This window comes from Lissotriton vulgaris, chromosome 5 (assembly GCF_964263255.1).
Source record: "Lissotriton vulgaris chromosome 5, aLisVul1.2, whole genome shotgun sequence".
Classification (NCBI taxonomy): Eukaryota; Metazoa; Chordata; class Amphibia; order Caudata; family Salamandridae; genus Lissotriton; species Lissotriton vulgaris.
The window spans coordinates 76,417,721-76,436,164 of NC_141693.1; the positions used below are offsets into that span (position 1 = coordinate 76,417,721).

At 45.3% G+C, this 18,444-nt stretch overlaps 1 protein-coding gene across 3 annotated transcripts in view; it reads left to right on the top strand.

Moving 5' to 3' along the window:
- Positions 1 to 18,444, top strand: part of LOC147710232 (E3 ubiquitin-protein ligase TRIM39-like) — a 150,232-nt gene that overhangs the window by 43,799 nt on the left and 87,989 nt on the right. For all 3 annotated transcript variants that reach the window (XM_086920909.1, XM_086920908.1, XM_086920907.1), the window contains exon 3: positions 8,426 to 8,448. In XM_086920909.1, the coding sequence (XP_086777035.1) occupies positions 8,426 to 8,448 (23 nt within the window). The remainder of the gene's footprint in view (positions 1 to 8,425; positions 8,449 to 18,444) is intronic.

Genomic DNA, 18,444 nt, shown 5'->3' on the forward strand with positions numbered 1-18,444 from the left:
GAATGCTGCGGCACGCCTGATCTTGAGGCTACCCAAGAGAGCATCTTCAAAAATGGCACTTCAGACTCTCCACTGGCTCCCGGTGAGAAGTAGAGTGGAGTACAAGGCACTCTATACCTACCATCGCATTTTGAATGGCAGAGCGCCACAACCGCTACAGAGTTTGATAGCACGCTATCAACCGTCCCGTGCCTAAAGATCTGCGGGCTTGGGACTGGTGAAAATTCCCAAGGTAAAAAAAGCGCGCATGGGGGGGAAGATCGTTTAGGTACCTGGCAGCGTTTAAATGGAACAAATTACCGCTTGAACTGCGTATTGAGCCCTCGAAGACCAGGTTCCGGTCTAAACTCAAAACCTACTTATTTGTCCAGTAGTTGGTCCGTCTCCCCTTCTTTTGGATCCTGTTGTAGCCATCTCACCATAGCGCGGGGACACGCCAGGGCGCGTAACCAGGCGCTTTATAAGCTTCCCTATTATTATTGTTATTATTATTATAGGGCTATTCTAGATATTGGAGGCTGTTTCTTCTACCACACCTTTGTCGATCAAATCCTGTATTATCGTCATTAACGCTTTCTCACCCGCCGGTGAGATCCTATACTGTGGAATACGGGGCAAACTAACATTTGGTTTCAAGGTGATAGAGACCAGTGGAATGTTTAAAAGGCCTACATCAGTATCACCAGTCGCCCACAATGTAGAAGGAATGGCCGCCAGCTCAGGAGGGAGCTGCTCATTCTTCACAAAGCTCTGCCTAGTATGCTGATCAGGTGATTGAACAGTTAGATACACTCCATCAGGAGAACAATAAACCTTTGCCTGCATCCTTTTCAACAGGTCAAACCCCAGTAAATTTTCCCCACAATGTGACATCAACAAAAATGGAGAATTCACCGTAACAGGACCTATTGTAAGTGGGAGGAGTTTAGAAATGGGGCTTACCACTAGAATACAAGAAAATCCAACTGAAACATTGTTGTGCCTGGACAGAGCAGCCCCTGGGACCAGTGAACGTGCAATTGAACTATTCATTGCACTCGTGTCCACTAGGAAATCCTCAACAATTCCCATTATTTGTCCTTTAACATAAGGCCCTTTCTGGTCGACGGGTACTGACACTTGGCCCCCTCTCTGTCCGTGGCTGTCCTATGCATAGGAGTACCCATCTGACCCACCCATTCCATAATCTTCTTTATAATACTGCCTCCCTTTGGAATTATCGAAACAATTTCCTCCTGTCTCACCTCGTATTACTTCTTCTCTTTTCATATCACGGCGATCAACACCTCCTCGTCCTCTCCCTCTCCCTCTCCCAGCTCCACTCACTGAGCTCGCTAGTGCCCTTCCTGTTTACAATAAGCACATTGGTTCGCTCCCAAAGCAACAGCCGGAACTCCTCCTCCCAGTCCTGTTCCTACCCCTCTTGGGACAAACCCTCTTCCTCCTCCCTCATTTCTGCCACGTCTCCTGGCTACTTCCTGCATAGGATGCTGAGAGTCCCAATTCGGGCATTTTGTAAATAGCCTTTCCCGGTACTTCATAATAGTGACCAAATTCCCATACACATCTTCTAATCCTAATTCAAATTTATGTGCCCGATCCACAATATCATAAATGACCTGCGGGGCTCTCCCATCCTCAACACATTGTTCCCATAGGGAAATCAATCGATTCGCCATAGTTTCCAACGCATATTGCTGCATAACTGGTTCATAATCCTTCATGGTTCCCCAAATATCAGTAACCGTGTAGATAGCATTCCGTACCCACTGGGATGCCTGATCTATCACCGACTCTTTCTCCCTAGAGCCTACTACAGCACGGGTATACAACTGTCGAGCACCCACAGTCCCGGAGGCATGGGAGGGGGTCAAATCAATCATGGTGGGTGTCGAAGTGGCCGACAGAGAAGGCCAAGCCGAGGTTGGTGAAACTAATGTTACCGGGGACATAGCAGGGGGTGACTGTTCGCCCATTAGTAGGGTGGCCATGGCAGGTGCTGGAGAGACAGGAGTGAAAGTTGGTCCCACAGAAGTAGAGGTGGCAGTAACCATCGGGGCCGTAGCTAGCGAGGTGGGAGCAGTTGCGAGTGGTACCGCAGGGTATACTCATTGCGGGGCATAAGGGGGCGGAGGACGTACATCTAATAGGTCCTCTATTTCATCTTCCGGTTCAATTAGAGATGTGTAACTTTTATCTGCCTGTAGGTCTATCTAAACATTCAATATTTTTCTCAGTTTGTTCTCTATCGTGTGCCATGGATTTCTGGGTTATGGTCTGACCACTTTGTATTTTAAGCAACTTTTCTTCTCTAATTCAACGACGTTTCACCTCCTTTTGCCACAGTTTCAAAGAATCGAACATTCACTGCCGGCTTGTCTTAGAAAATAAACGATCCTGTAAATACTGTATCTTTTTCTCATTGAACGATCCAGTTAGAGGCCATTGCAACTCTACATTATCTTTCGTATATTTGTGCCATAGATTACTACACAAAATAGGCGTAAGGCCATGTTTTACATACATATCAAAATTTGGACTGCCCTCTGGCGGTGCAGGCTGGCTTTCATCCAATCGCCCATCCTTTCAACGACAACAGCACCCAAAACATATTTTACTAAAACTCGACATCGTATTTGTCAATTTTTACACTCCTTCACAAACTCTCAAACATGGCCATGTTCACTCACACTCGAACTCTTCCAACATATAAAGGAGACGAACAAACATACAATATTTCACATTGACATGTCTTTTCTTCAAAGCAAAACAATCAAAGAACAGAACCCGTCTACTCCCGTTCGTGGAGAATTCATGTATTTCCAACCACCGAACCAAACAAATACCAAAAATCAGGCAGTCCGGAGCCTAACAAGAGGCAATCAGACATGAATTAACCACAGACCGCCTACAGACCATCCTGCAATCTTCCTGATTCACCTTCAGGACAATTCTACCTGAGCCCGCTACCTTAGAGCTGCTTCAGATATGTCCAAAAGTCACCCAGGTGCAACCACAGGCTTTTCCGAGTGCAGTCCTGCCGGGTGCCCAACACACGTGCCACACCAAGGCATCCGATCAAGGCCTCTATTATTCACCAAACAAGTCCGTGGAGCATCTACCCATGCAGCCTCAATGCCACCCCGTCAGACCTCCAAAACTCTCCGTGGTACACCGACCACCAAAACCATAATCAGTTAACTGTTTCCAAAGTGCCGAACAGCGCAATCCAAAGACCCAAAAACATAAAACTAACACACTCACCTGGTGCACTCAGGTATGATTGCAAGTTCTTCACTGCCCTTTCCTGAAGACCAACACGGGTCAGTTCCTAGGTTACAGCCGTAGGACTCCGGTGACGGGTCACTAGCAGCTGGGGCTCTCTGATCGCGAGAGCGGAGTTCAGCCAGAATCGTTAATCAGTCCACCGCCTCGACCAGAGTACCCCTTCAATTGTCCTTACTTCACCCCATATTACGCGAGGGCGACCCCAAACGTGGAGTCCCAGCGGAGTCGCCATCTGTCGCATTACAATTTCTTAAATCTAGCGAGCCATACTTACCAATAGCTATTTTACCAAAATATTCAGTCAGTTGGCAGTAAAGAAAGGGCAATCGTTTATTGTTCAAAATACTCTATACAGGAGCCTCTCAGTCCACACCCAGCCGGTGCGCAGAGAAGACTGCCGATCCACACTCAATACATGGCATATATACCATCATTACATTACATGAGATCACTGTACATGGAAAAATACTGGTTGGCACAGTAGCTCAAGGAAAGACCATATATGGCACACAAAGCTCGTTTAGAAATCTGCTTTTGCTATTATTGGAGAGGGTCAGGAGGGGTGACTCCCTTTCGTCTTGGTGCATGGGAACAACGGCCCGGCGCCTTCGAGAATGTGCTTATCACCTCGAAAGCCAGATGCAACCTTGGGCCTCAGAGCAGGGAGAGAACAACATGAATTCAGCTGTCTGGTGTAACTGAACTAAATGAGGCCTACTCTGCCGCTGAAAGACAACACGTGATCACTGCTTAAGCCTAGTTTGTGTTCAATAAAATGGCTTCTGTGTGGTTCTCGGTCCATTATGAAATGATACCATATAACATGAGCAAAAGGCAATTCCGGTTGCTAATGTAATTTACTATTTCCTACTATAATGTACGAAAATGTATATGTGTAGATGCATCATGCTAAAAACAATTATGAAAGTGAACGCGATAAAATCGATTTCATCCCTCACTCTGCTTCCCAGTTTATCTTTTCTATTTTAGTAGTCAATTTATACTTTGCCCTACACTGCTTGGTTGCTGTCCTGTCCTTTGCCTTGACTGCTTTTAGCAGGTCCAGTTTGGCTTTACGGCAACTTGCATTGAACCAGGGGTGCGTAGAATCATAGTTTACCCTTGAGATATTGGTATTCTACATCAGACAAAAGTCCAATCTCTTTCCAATGCGACAAACGGGTGTTAATCTTCATCATTGCAACAGGACAAGGATTCCAACTCATTATCCTGTAACAATCCTCATCACACAGTTGTCTTGTGGCTTCATGATCATAGTCTAATCTATTTATAACTACCACATTTCCTCCCTTGTCAGCTTCACGTATGACCAGGGAGGAATCATTCTTCAGACTGTACAGTGCGCTCTTTTCTGCATGGGTCAGATTATCAGTGCGTCAACCACCTCTTCCCTCAACCAGTTTGTCCTCTACGCCATATAGATCTTCAGTAACAAGTTTATGGAACACATCAATATTAGTTAGGTGAGGTCCCTGCGGGATAAATTTACTTTTGGGACCCAAACAGCTATCCAATGTTAAATCTTGATGTATATCCAATTCCTGAGCAACACCTTTCAACAGGATTTCCATATCACCGTCAAGGGACATCAACAAAGACACTTGTTTTTAAATGTTCAAATGATACATTCAACACCTCTTTACCACCAGACATAGGTGGTGGCTTTTGAAACTGATTTAAGATAATAATGGCATTTCAGTTTAGCTCTTGAAAATTTAAAAAGATCAGCATGCAATTCAGAGAACACACCCTTAGTTGATGCACAGAAACCTAAACCTTTATTCAAAAGGCACAATTCAGAGGTTCCAGTGATCAGGATCTTAATCAGGCCCTGAATAAAGTAAGACATGTCAAGAGAACTGACACCTTGAAAGGGGAAACTAAGACTAAATATTTTAATAAATAACATCTTACTTTAATTACGAAGTATTCACAGCACAACCAAGATGTATTCAAAATACTGCACAAACATTGGAAAATACTGAAGGGAACACCTGGTGTGGGTCCACTTGTTAATGATAAACCATCTATCACTTATAAAAGATCAGGGACTCTGAGGAAAATGTTATGTCCTAGCTATAGGGCCATTAGATCGAACATGGAGAATACATGATTGAAACTTCCAAAGGGATTTCACCTTGCAATGTGTGTAGTACAGGTCTGAACAAAACCATGCGTTTCACATACAACAGTGGCTATATGTATGATGTTAGCAAAACACACAAGATGATGGACGGAATGTTGCACAATGGCAAAACATTCACCCCCAGTCACAGATCTGGGTTTAATTCATCGTTATGTATGTAAAACATTTTATGAATTGTCAATCCTCATTTGTGATTTATGTAATCATCTGCAATTCTCAGAAAATATCTTTTAGGAGCACGGTGAGACAGCTGTGTGTGCGCATACAGGAACACAGAAGGGCTTGCTCCAGAAATGATGGCACCAATGCCCTTGGGGCACATATTTGAGATTCTGAGATTCCAAAGAGTAATTTCAAATTCCATGCTATTGACCATGTGGTACCTGATAGACGAGGAGGCAACAGGGAGCTACGCCTCAGGCAGATAGAGGCTTTCTGGATTTGTACATTGAGAGCAGTAACATCTGGTTTAAATTCAGATAATGAAATGCATTACCTGTTATAATGTCTCATTATTATAAACATCTTGGTGTTTATATAAATCTAGGATCATGAATGGTGAATTATAATGAACAAGTGGAAACTGTTTTACTAGAACTAATACTGATTGAGATTGTTGACTTAATGGAAATTCGTCCAATCTGTTCGTCGATCAAATGAGATGTTTAATGTAGGGTGAATTCTACCCCTATGCCCCCCCACCTTCTTCTGTTGTTTTGTTGTTCTGTTACATTTCTGGACTTTATTGTTTGGACTTCTTTTTGCTTATTCATCCTCTACTGTTTGTTACTCTAATCATGTTGTGTTCTCTCTGGGTCTTAAAATTTGTTTTGGCCTAGTGAGGTTTATACTCATGCGTATTGATCCTCACCTTAAATAGTGACATCCATACATCTAATCGAATGTGACTGATGAGGGCAAAATATAAAATAGTATTGTGGTATATGGTACGAAGACACTGTTAATTTTATTTGCTTGTTAAAAGTTGTGTATAACACATATGATGTAGTGTTTGGCCAAATTTGCCTATTGCGCTATCTTTTTTTATGCTGGGTGCACTTTGTACTTCCCCTCTCTCTTGCTACGCCATCAACTAAGGACAAAAGCCCTGCATAAAAAGGTCATCTTTATAGGGAAAACTTGAGCCCGAACTTTGAATAAAAAGAGGATACATGCGTCCTATGATGATATCCAGGTTGATTAGAATACGTGGGGGCGCCAGGATCGTCACACTGTCAAGACAAACTTAATGGTGGTTCTGACCCATATGGCAACAGGTTTGAAATACTAAAGCCGCTTGCGCGGACACACGCTAAAAAGGAATACACTATAAAACTATGCAGGCGCCGAGATTGCTCGTACTTAGTCCAAATGAACATAACAGTGGTTTTCTATATTGCCTTCTAACCGGCTAGTAGTGTATTAACTAAGCTGCGCGGACACAGGTTATTAGTAAAGAGTACACTTGAAACAAACTTTTTTGAACGTTTACATGTGACGTGGGGTATACGTTGTGTCACTGATTGGTTTTGTGGTAATTGACTTGTGGAAACGATGACATGCAGCAACGTCGGTGAAGCACGCCAGTCTGTAAGTATCACACACCGAGTATAGTGGAGGCTCTTTCGTGTTGATGGTCTTGTGGGAAGTTGTTTGATTTAAAGGGGCTAGCTATGTTTCTAGCTTTTTATAAATGGGCTCTTTATGCTCTTTGCACTAACGTGGCCTTGGGCGGCTGTGCGTTTTTTTGGTAAGTAAAATACCCCGAGTTTATTGGAGGCTCCTTTGTGTTAATGGTCTTGAGGGATGTGGTTCGATTTAAAGGGGCTAACAATGTTGCAGGCTCTTGATAAACAGGTTCCTTATGCTCTCTGCTCTAAAGTGGCCTTGGGCGGCTGTGGGTCTTTTTCGTCCTTCATTATTTGCTCTCCCTTTTTTTGCTTAAACATAAATAAATATGTGCTGTGAGTTATATTGTTGGGCGTCTTATGGACTTTGGGAATATTGTCACCAACGGAAAAGATTTTATTAACACAATTTCCAATCCCTTTGTTTTATGTGGCTTTTTTTTTACAATTTTTGGAAATGACTTATGGCTTCTGTTAGAGAGAAGAAAAGTGGTCCTAGACCTACCTCAGTTAAAGTCAATTAATGAAACAATATTACAAATTCCAGGAATCAATCCTACGGAGAAATGAAAAGGAGAAAATATATATATATCTACATACACAGCCAAATGCTTATACATTCATTTGTAGTACCCAAAATGCTTTTCTCTAAAAAGACACATAGTTTCTCTTAGATAAATTAATTAACAAAATGTATTTACATTCAATCAAATAAAAACAATAAGAGCTGGGGAATACTGTCAAGTGCAGTAAGAAGAGAGTCCAAAAGTAAGTGCTCGCGTGAAGAGAGAAAGGAATCGAAGGAAAGATTCAAGAAGAAACTCCAATGTTTTAAATTCAACTAAGATCCAATTCTCTTAGCAAAATGGAACAAAGGGCCTGTCCCAAACAGTTTGTCATATGTTATTACACAAGTCTGTTACAGTATCACTGCCTCTCTGCAGACAAACAAAAAGGAATGGGGAGGAGAGGGGAAACGAAAAAATGCAGGCCCCAAACAGAGGGGGGTGGGGAGAATCGTCGACGTTTCGACCCTGGCGCTGATAGGGGACGATTGGCACCTCAGCTAAGGGTCTTCTTCAGGACAGGATGGGAGGGGACCTAGGTTGTAGAGAAAGGGGATACGATCCCAGAAATTAATTTGAAATCAGATGTCCATAATCCATAAGATTACAGACTGCGCGGTATAACGCAACTCCATTCAAAAGCTTACAGACTGCAAGAGGAATAGCTTCACAATGTCTTCCAACTATGGCTGGTTAGAAGTGTTTCAATGCTAAAAAATCCAGACCTATATTGTTGTGGAAACTGATTTCACCATATTTGTTTCTCTGTTTTTCAGGATGGCAGAAGCACCCTAGAGAGGTAAGGCTGGTTTATTATTCTATTCTCAGTGTACGAGGAGCAGATCTGGCTACTACAATGGCAAATACCATTACTGAGCTCACACAAAGTGCTGTGAAACTTTCAGATCTCCGTAAAAACTTTTCACATCCTCGTAAAACAATTCCTCAGACAATATCTTAATTTCCCCTGAAATCGGAATCCTCAGAAAACTTCCCTGAGTCATCAGGAAACTCCCTTAAATTTCAAGAAACCCCTTTGAGTCCTTCGAACACTCCATTGAGTCCTGAAATGAGCACCTGCCCTCACAAAACATATTTATATTTTTTAAACCTACCTGAAGCCCTAAGAAAAGTGTGCTTATCATGCAGAAAGGGAAAGTACATTTTGGGAGAGCCCCTCAAATTCCTACAACCTGATCTCCTGAAAACTGTGATCATCACCTTGGTACTCTCGAGGATTGACTACTGCAACAGCCTCTATCTCAATCTCGCAGTAGGTCCCATGAAGAGGCTCTAGACTGCAGAACGCAGCTGCATGTTTCCTTTTCAAAATACCAAAATAATAATCAGCTAATGAAGCCATCGGGCAACTTCACTGGCTACCAGTCAGAAAACGGTGTACGTTTAAGGCCCTCTGTTTGGTCTACAAATCACTGTGTGAACCTGTACCAGGTCGCTTCAAGGACAAGCTCACATAGTATATTTCAGGGAGGACGCTTCGTTCAGGCTGTGCCAAGAACCTGTCTGTCTCTGGTTTTATGAAGACCATCTAGGGTGGAAAGAGCTTTTTTAGGGCCACTGCGGTGCTCTGGAACAGTCTACCACTGACACTAAAAACGACCTCTTCCTTACTCCTCTTTAGATTATTTTAGAAGAAACTGGCTTTTCTCACAAGACATAGAGGCAGGCGATGTCCTGTAAGAGAGCTTTCTTTCTAATTGTTCTGCAGCCCAACACCCTCATTCCATAGCGCCAAGACGCCCTTGGGCATGAATTTTGCCCTTCACTAATTGTATTCAATTTAAATTCTCGATTCAGAGCTGTGGGAAACTCATTCCGAATTTACTAATTAACGTACCACTCTCCAAAACATCTCTTCAGTATCTAACATTTTAGAAATTTCTTAAAAAGCATATTCGGGCCTCATTCTTTAGTAAGTTCCTTTCAAACAGAAGAGAGCTCATAAACTTCATTGTAATCCTTGGATCTGCTCCTAGTCCTAAGAAATCTCTCCCCAGGCTTCAGTGACCTCCCTTCAGTCTGTAGCAACCTCTTGAGTCTTCAGAAGTCTCATTATAATCCTCAAACCTCTGCCAAGGGTATTGACCACTCATTCTAGGCACCAAATGCTTCTTTAAGATCTCTTTAAGTATGGCTGAATTAATATTAATAGAGCTTAATGAGACATGATACTTCTCATGATGTCTTCTGTTGTGAAGCTAACAATGGCAACTCCTCAAAGCCTTAATGGATACATGACTTCTGGATCACTTAACACAATTATCTAAGGTGGCGGTGGACATCACAAAATAAATGCCCATGCTTTCAACACTGATTCGAGAACTTCTAATTTAAGGTTCCAGTCAGTTTCACAACGAATGTGCAGAGGACTGTACGTAGACTGGAGTTGAAATAGTAATTCACACTATTCCTAAGTCCAGCGCCCTCTAGCGCAAGTCGATGTAACGACTTGAGTTGTTAAGACCGCAATGTAACATACCGGGTTGTGATGGTACGCGTTGTCATCATACATCCGTGGTAGCTTAAAGGCAGTCTTGCTGTTTGGCTGTTGTGAACCAAAAAGTTGCAGCGTAAGGAAAATCAAGCGGCATGTGAGGAAAAAAACTGTGTTTTGCTGGCCAATATTTCTATGTGAATTGAATTTAAAATATGGAATGCATGTGACTCCTAGTGATTTGAGTAGTGAAGCGAGGTTCCTGAGGTCAAGTTTAGCTGCACGGCGACATAGCGTACTTTTCTCCGATGGAACGCAGCAGCTTTGAGATGAGATGAGAAACCTGCGAGTAGATTTGGAGTGAATCGAGCACAACACTTCTGAGTGGCCCTCTGGAGAGAAGTCTGGGGAGGTTGTTGTGTCGCTTTTTGGCACTGAAATGAAAGGTACACACTCCATGGACCAATTTTGCAGACTTTAAGCAGTTTTTATTTTATCAGTGAGGAAACCCGGATTGAACCAGTGAGCACATCTAAGGGTGACCACTGGTGCTAGAAATGGCCTGAACCATGGAACTGCCCATGCACATTAGTACCATCACAATTACATTAATCTAAAACTTTATCAACAAACGAACAACACCAGTTCAGCAAACGTTGACTACAGTTTCAAATAGTCTGTTGCTCATGGTCTTTGTGGTGGGGGCAGAATTCACCCAGAAGTTGAGCCTATGAGGATCAGATCACATCTGAGATGCACCTACCTTATTGTTCAGGTCCTTTTCACTCAGCTGCTTTGAGTACCTGACAACTCTTGATCAGGGGCCTTCCTGGCTGTGATACAGGATTCAAGTGATCACTGTGTGGGTTCTCTTAAAACAGTTGCCCACATCGAGATCCTCATCCCGTTCCCGGAGCCCAGACTCTTTGGTAAGGTAAAAGAGCTTTGAAACCTGCAAAAAGAAAAACACTAGTTTGAGGCATGCGTGGCTGTAGATACACATACTTAGCATGATTTAGTAATTCAGTGTTGGGGTCAGATGTGTGCAAGTTGTTTTTCTTCTAAGAAAGTCTTTTGAGTCACTAGGTTTAGTGACTCCTCCTCTTGCTGGAAAATGTGCATGATCATCGATTCCATTGCTAGATTAATTGATATCTGAACTGAAAGGTGGAAGAAAACAATCAATCAATCAGGGGTTTGTATAGCGTGCTACTCACCCTTGAGGGTCTCAAGGCGCTAGGGTGGGGGGCAGCACAGGATCAGTTGAAGAGCCAGGTCTTGAGGTCCTTTCTGAACGTGTGCAGGGTTGGGGAGTGTTTGATGTTCACTGGGAGCTTGTTCCAGGTTTTGGTTGCGATGTAGGAGAGAGCTCTCCCGCCCTTTCTGTTTCTGTGGATGCGGGAGAGCTCTGCAATGGCGAGGTCGGCAGAGTGGAGGTTCCTCTTGGGTACGTGGAAGTATACGCTCTCATTGAGGTATTTGGGACCGATGTTGTGAAGGGATTTGTAGGTGTGGGTTAGGAGTTTGGAGATGACCCTCTTTTCCATGGGAAGCCAGTGGAGGCCTCCTATTTGTTGGGTCATGTGCTCATGGCGCTGTGTCCCGAGGACGAGTCTGGCTGTGGCGTTCTGGATGTTCTGGAGCCTGTGCAGAAGAGTCTTGTTCATTCCGGCGTAGAGGGCGTTGCTGTAGTCCAGTCTGCTGGTGATGAGTGTGTGGGTTACGGTCTTTCTGTAGATTGGGGGGGATCCACTTGAAGGTCTTACGGAGGATGCGAAGGCAGTTGAAGCTAGTGGAGGCGACTGCGTTGATCTGGCAGTTCATGGAGAGGGAGGAGTCCAGGATGATGCCGAGGATCCGGGCATGGTCCGTAGGGGTGGGTGGGTTCTCGAGAACGGGGGGGGGGGGCACCAGGTTTTGTTCCAGGCGAAGGTGCAGGGTCCGAGGATGAAGATCTTGGTCTTCTCTGAGTTTAGTTTCAGGCAGCTGTCCTTCATTCAGCCTGCCACGCCCTTCATACCTTCCTGGAAGTTTGGTGTCCTCTGGATTCTTAGTAAGCAAGAGGATGAGCTGGGTGTCATCGGCGAGGATACGATGCTGAGCCCATGATGTCTGACGATGGCGGCTATGGGGGGGGGCGCGCCATGTACATGTTGAAGAGCGTGGGGCTGAGTGATGATCCCTGGGGTACTCCGCAGTTGATTTCCATGGGCTTGGAAGAGGGGGGGGAGTCGAATCCTCTGGGTTCTGCCAGAGAGGAAGGATTGGATCCAGTCGAGGGCAGCTTCTTGTATTCCTGCTTCGTGTAGTCTGGCTGCGAGCGTGCGATGTGAGACGGTGTTGAATGCTGCGGAGAGGTCCACAAGGATGAGGGACGTGATGTGTCCTTTGTCGAGCAGCATGCGGATGTCATCAGTGGCGGCGAGGAAGGCAGTCTCGGTGCTGTGGTTGCTACGGAATCCAGACTGGGAGGCGTCCAGGATGGAGTACTCTTCTGTGAAGGCGGTCAGTTGGTTGTTTACGAGCCTCTCTGTGACTTTGGTTGCGAAGGGCAGGAGAGAGATGGGCCGGTAGTTTTTCATGTCCGTTGGGTCGGCCGATGGTTACTTGAGGAGAGGTTTTACCTCTGCCCGTTTCCAGTCGTCTGGGCAGATGCCTGATGTGAGGGAGGTGTTTATATGTGAGGGAGGTGTTGATGGTACGTCCTACTACGGGTGCGATGACGGTGGTTTCTCTGTGGAATATGTGCGGTGGGCAGGGGTCAGTTTGGGCTCCTGAGTGGGTTTTCTTCATGGCCGCTGTGATGAGTTCTACAGTAGCGGACTCCAAGGGCGTGATGGTTGACTTATCAGCAGTGGTGGGTAGGGGGTGGTGCTGGTCGTTGGTTTGCCAAAATTGTCGTAGAGGGCCTTGACCTTCAGGTGGAAGTAGGAGCTGAGTTTGTCGCAGAGTTCCTGGGACGGTATGATGTCCGTGGATTCGCTGGTGGGTTTAATGAACTGCTGTATGACACTAAACAGTTCTTGATGTTGGTCACGTTGGTCTGGACTTTGTCTCTAATGAAGGGCCTTTTGGTATCTCTTATGCGCTGGTGGTATTCCTTCAGGCCGCGGCTGTGGTCGTTCCGTGGTTTTCAGGTTCCGCCATGTTTTGTATTGGCGTCTGCAGGAGCGTCTGGCATCTTGAAGTTCTGTAGTGAACCAGGCGGCTTTCGGCAGGTATTGTTTGGCGGGGGCGGAGGGGTCTGGGCTTGTCAGAGCAGCTGGAGATCCAGCAGTGAAATTCTCTGGCTGCGGAGTAGGTGTCGGTCGCAGCGATGGGGGGGTCGGGGGTATTGCTGGAGGGCGGTGTTGAGGTGGTCCTCTGTGACCTAGTTCCAGTTCCGTCAGGCGGGCGTGGGACGGGTTTGGGTGCGGTGGTGGTATTGAAGGTGAAATGGATGCAGTGGTGGGCGGTCCAGAGGGGCTGTTTGGTGTGGCAGAAGCGGACGTTTGATCCTCCTACAAAGTTGGGGTACAGGGTGTGACCCTCTCTGTGGGGGGGTGTGTTGACGAGCTGATTCAATCCTAAGTTAGCGAGGTTGTCGAGGAGAGTAGTGGAGTCGGGATCGTTGCTATTGTAGAGCTGGAAGTACAGATCTCAGAGTAGAATGTAGTCCATGGAGGTCAAGGCGTGGGGGGCTGCGAGCTTGGCTATGGTGTATGCGAGGTTCTGGAGATCTGTAGATGACGGTGCCGCGTAGGGTGGTCCTGGGGCTAGTCTGGATCTGGAAGTGGAGGTCTTCTGTGTTGGAGTGTGGGTCACTCGTGCTGGTTGTGGAGAGTCAGAGCTGGTCTTGTGTACAATGGCGAGTCCTCCTCCTGGGCGGAGCGGGCGGCCTTTTCTCTGGATCTTGTAGCCGTCTGGGCGGTGGCGATGTCGGGACCGGAGGTAGCATTGGTCCAGGTTTCCGTGAAGAAGGTGACGTCGGGTGCAGGGAGCTCACGTTGAGCAGAATGCAAGACAGGGCTTCGGTTTTGTGTGTATCGAGCGTTCCTTCGGCGGTCGCGGGGGCTCTGTCGATGGTGAAGGATTTGCTGCAGGCTCCCTGCTCCAGTTCCAAACCTTCGTCATTTCTTTTTCCAGACTTCACCGTCAGTTTTGTGTTTGATTGCACTTCAATTCACAATCTCACTGAACTTTGCACCGACCAAGACTTCGTAGGCCAGGCTCCAGTCGACCTTGACCGCGGTGGGCCTTGCTCTTGCTCTTTGAGGTGGACTTTGTCTTTAAAGTCCATTTCACAACACGTCCACCTGGTGATGGAATGAATGTCCTTGCGATCTCCATCAGGTGTGTAACTTGTGCCTTTCTCCAGACCACAAGGAAGCCAACTGTGAGGCCTGCCGCTGCTTTCAGTCCAAAAAGATGCTCAGAGATCGACGACTTGAGATGTCCAAACGCAGTGCCGATGCTATAGCAGACCTCTTCGTATATAAGGACCCTCAAGCGGAGGCCCAAGCTCAGGTTGCGGCAGCAGATTAAACCTCTTTTTTTTTTTTTTGCCCAAATACTGCTCAGGCTCTGAGCTAGAGAAGCAAGACATCATGCCGGGACAACTTGTGAGTACATTACCCCCTCTTTTCTGGCTTCAACAACCCATCCCAAAGGGTCTGGACTGTTCAAAAACTTCACATGGGCCACCACTGCCCTTGGGCCATGGTTGGCACCAAGCAGCTCTGTTGGAAACATTCATCCTAGACACCGTAAAAAAAAGCAAAAACCACCTTCCCTCTGACCGACTCCCAAGTCTACCATTTGATTCGAGAAGGTTGGCACTGATACATCATTCCATCTTGGTGCCAGAATTGACCATATACAACACCCTTGATGCCGAAAGGATTGGCATCAATCAAAGGGATCAGCATCAAAATCCTCGGTATCGAAGATGGCATCGTAGCCGAAATCGTACTCCTTCGCACTTTGAATAGTCTTCCCGGAGAATATCAAACCTGTGCTTGAACGGATGCAGGAAGACATTGGTTTACACCAGAAACATCTGGTTATCCACCCAGACAGTGCTCAAATTCTTGCCATAGCTCCACAGACTTCTGCACAGCCAGCTAAAAGACAACTCACTTTTGAGGGCGCTTTGGGCATACCAATACCACCGAAGGAGAATGACTGACAAGGCTTCTAGCCCTGTGCATACCATTACCCCACCACCACCACCTGCACCTCCTTCACCACCACCATATTCCCCATAGGGGTCTACTCATTCTTTTGGGGGGGATGAGGATGATGGAGACTAGTACTTCATTCCACCACATGATGACCCATGGGGCTCTGATGACATAGACCCCTCTACAGATCCAGACCTTGTCCTTTATCCAGAAAAGCAATCTTCACCTGATGTCACCATTACCTACCATGACATCATAAATAGGGCAGCCACATATCACAAAGTTCAGCTACATACAGACCCACTAGAAGATTACTTTTTACATGCAACACTCTCTGCTAGTCAACAATCTGCGCAATATCTGCCCATGCTGAAAGGCATGCTTCGACATACTCCTGACATCTTTAAAGACCCAGTTAATGGATGTGTCATTTCTACGAGGGTAGATAAGAAATATAAATCATCCATATGGACCCTATTTACATCAGAGGACACTTCCCTCCTAACTCTCTGATGGTTGCCCCAGCACAGAAGAGGTAAAACAAAAAGAAATCTGGTGAGGCACCTCCACCAGATAAAGAAAGTAAAAGGTTAGATGCTACTGAGAAAAGGGTAGCTGCCCAATCTGCCACTCATTGGAGAATTGCAAACTTATTTGGTCCCCTTTCACGTTATGACAGGGCTCATACACCTCCAACACCACCCAGAGAAATATAGAAAGAGGGCCTACTAGATAGCAGCATAGGGTAAATTAATTGACAACACCTCTATTCCCTGCATCCTCATTGCTGCAGATACAGCAGCAAGAAGCATTAATTCAAGTGTGCGCCCCAGATTGGTTTAGGGCAGGGGTCTTCAACCTTTTCTGTATTAAGAGCTACTTCTCATCGGAAAAAATCGTCGTGAGCTACTAAAGGCCGAGCAACTCGCACATTTTTCTGAGACATCCCCCCACACCCAGCTTCATTGAATTTGAGTCTAATTATTGGTGTTCATCAGGGAAGACAAGGAAATACTTCCCACATAAGATCACAAACCAAAGAAAACCTTTCCAACTACCCACGGTACACAGCTTGCTGACCATGTACGTCCTTAGTGCCACACATTGGATTAGTAAGCACTAGAATAGATGGAATGCTGCAACAGAAGGCCTCCCCTTACTTCATTATCAAATAAAGTAAAGTGAACAAAAGAAAAGTTATGTTACAAGTGAATACATATGACTTTTTTTCATGCTCGGGCCTTTGCTGACTATTAAAACAGCAACAAATTGCGGGTATTTGGAAAGGTGGCAACCCTAGTTTCACTATAAAGCACTTCACTCCATAGTACTTCACTCTGTTCAGCCCAGCAACATACTGTCTGCTAAGCCTTGCACTCTCTGCCCAACCTTCTACTTCCAGAAATCCAACTCCAATCTCTTGGCAGCCTTTTATTTCATCAAAACCATAATTTGCCATCTATTTTACAAGAGCTTATTTTACAGTCTAGCTTTCACCCCTAACTCAATTATGTTCTCACACTTCGTCCTGCACTTAACGGATTTCAGATGCCAGCATTTTCTGCATCCTACACTAAGCACATCTTCATTTTCTCAAAAGCCATTCACTAACAGTACAGCTGTCCTCTGCGCACGTTTGCTACATACCCCTAAGCCACACAGGTGTCAACCTCTTCAAAACAGGTTTTGAATGTGAGGGCCTCAATCTGTCCGTGTACAATCCCAGCCGTGGTGCTTCGCCTGCTCAAAATGTTGAGGACTGCCAGGGCATATTTGAATTTATTTTACTTTTCTTCGTCTCAAAAAACATTCTGCTCTGCCTGTTAATGTTTGGGTTTGCGCGCCGCTAACAAAATCTCTGACGGGTCCCTACTCATCTGGAGCCCGTGCCTTACTGCAAAAGTAGGAGATTGGAAAGTAAAAATGTATTTTCCCTTCTAACATTGTGTGGCATGAAATTTGCAGTCTGGACTTTAAAAAGCAGAGAAGAACAAGACAAAACCCCATCAAAGGGACTCCGTCTTTGACTGGTGGCAATGCCCTGTTGCTGCATGTTGGCACATGTTGTGTAGCAGAAGGGAAATATGCAAAGCAAGACGCAGCTGAGCATACAACCTCGCTAGCTGACCAGACCATCAACTGACACTAGTAGAATTCTCAGGTGGAAGTAAGAACATACATAGGCATTGTGGTAGACAGAGAATGAGAGAACACTAAAAAAGGACTAAGACTACCACATTACATGAAGAATCAATGTACAACACATCTCCCTCCTTTATAGAAAAGAAATGAAATAAAGCAAAAACAGAGATTACAACACCTACCCCATGTAGTACAAAAAAGGGATACACAAATCGAATTGAGAACCACACGAGGTATCAGAAATATCACTAACACGAATGGAAAACAAAAAGATAGAAGACATTTGTACAACTCACTCCATCCCCCTCCCCTGGTGAAACTAAAACATGGTTTAGAGGAGTGAAAAACAATGCAACAAGGAAAGGTGTTTACGCCCACAACCTCCCCAAAGATGGGTACACCAGAGGGTAGTTACACTTTCCCTACTGACCCCCAAAACCCACAACAAGTTAAACAAACCAGGTAAAATTATATAAACTCGCTTAGATAGAGTTCATCAGGGTATCCCATCCTAGTCGCCAAAATGTTGTAAATGCAATGGTAAGTGATGACAGGATACTTCTAGTTGATTACATGTAGATTTATTGAAGGACACAGCTGAGCATACAACCTCGCTAGCTGACCAGACCATCAACTGACACTAGTAGAATTCTCAGGTGGAAGTAAGAACATACATAGGCATTGTGGTAGACAGAGAATGAGAGAACACTAAGAAAGGACTAAGACTACAGACACCCACATTACATGAAGAATCAATGTACAACAGTGGGCTTAGTTCTCACGGTCCCTTTCTTTTCTCTCCTGAGAGTCCGGGGATACCTGAAGAGTAAGGACCCTTAAGGAGAAGAAAACCAATGGAAAAAGGTCTGGAAAAGATAACGGAACCCAAGGCAGTTTGTGTGAAGTGTAACAGGACTGAAGGCCAGACGGTCCTAGTGCACCATTAATTCTGGCATCCCGCAAGAGAAGAGTGCTTGCAATAAAACCAGGTCTTACTAGGCCCGAGTGCAGACAGATTCTTGCATACCGTCACAAG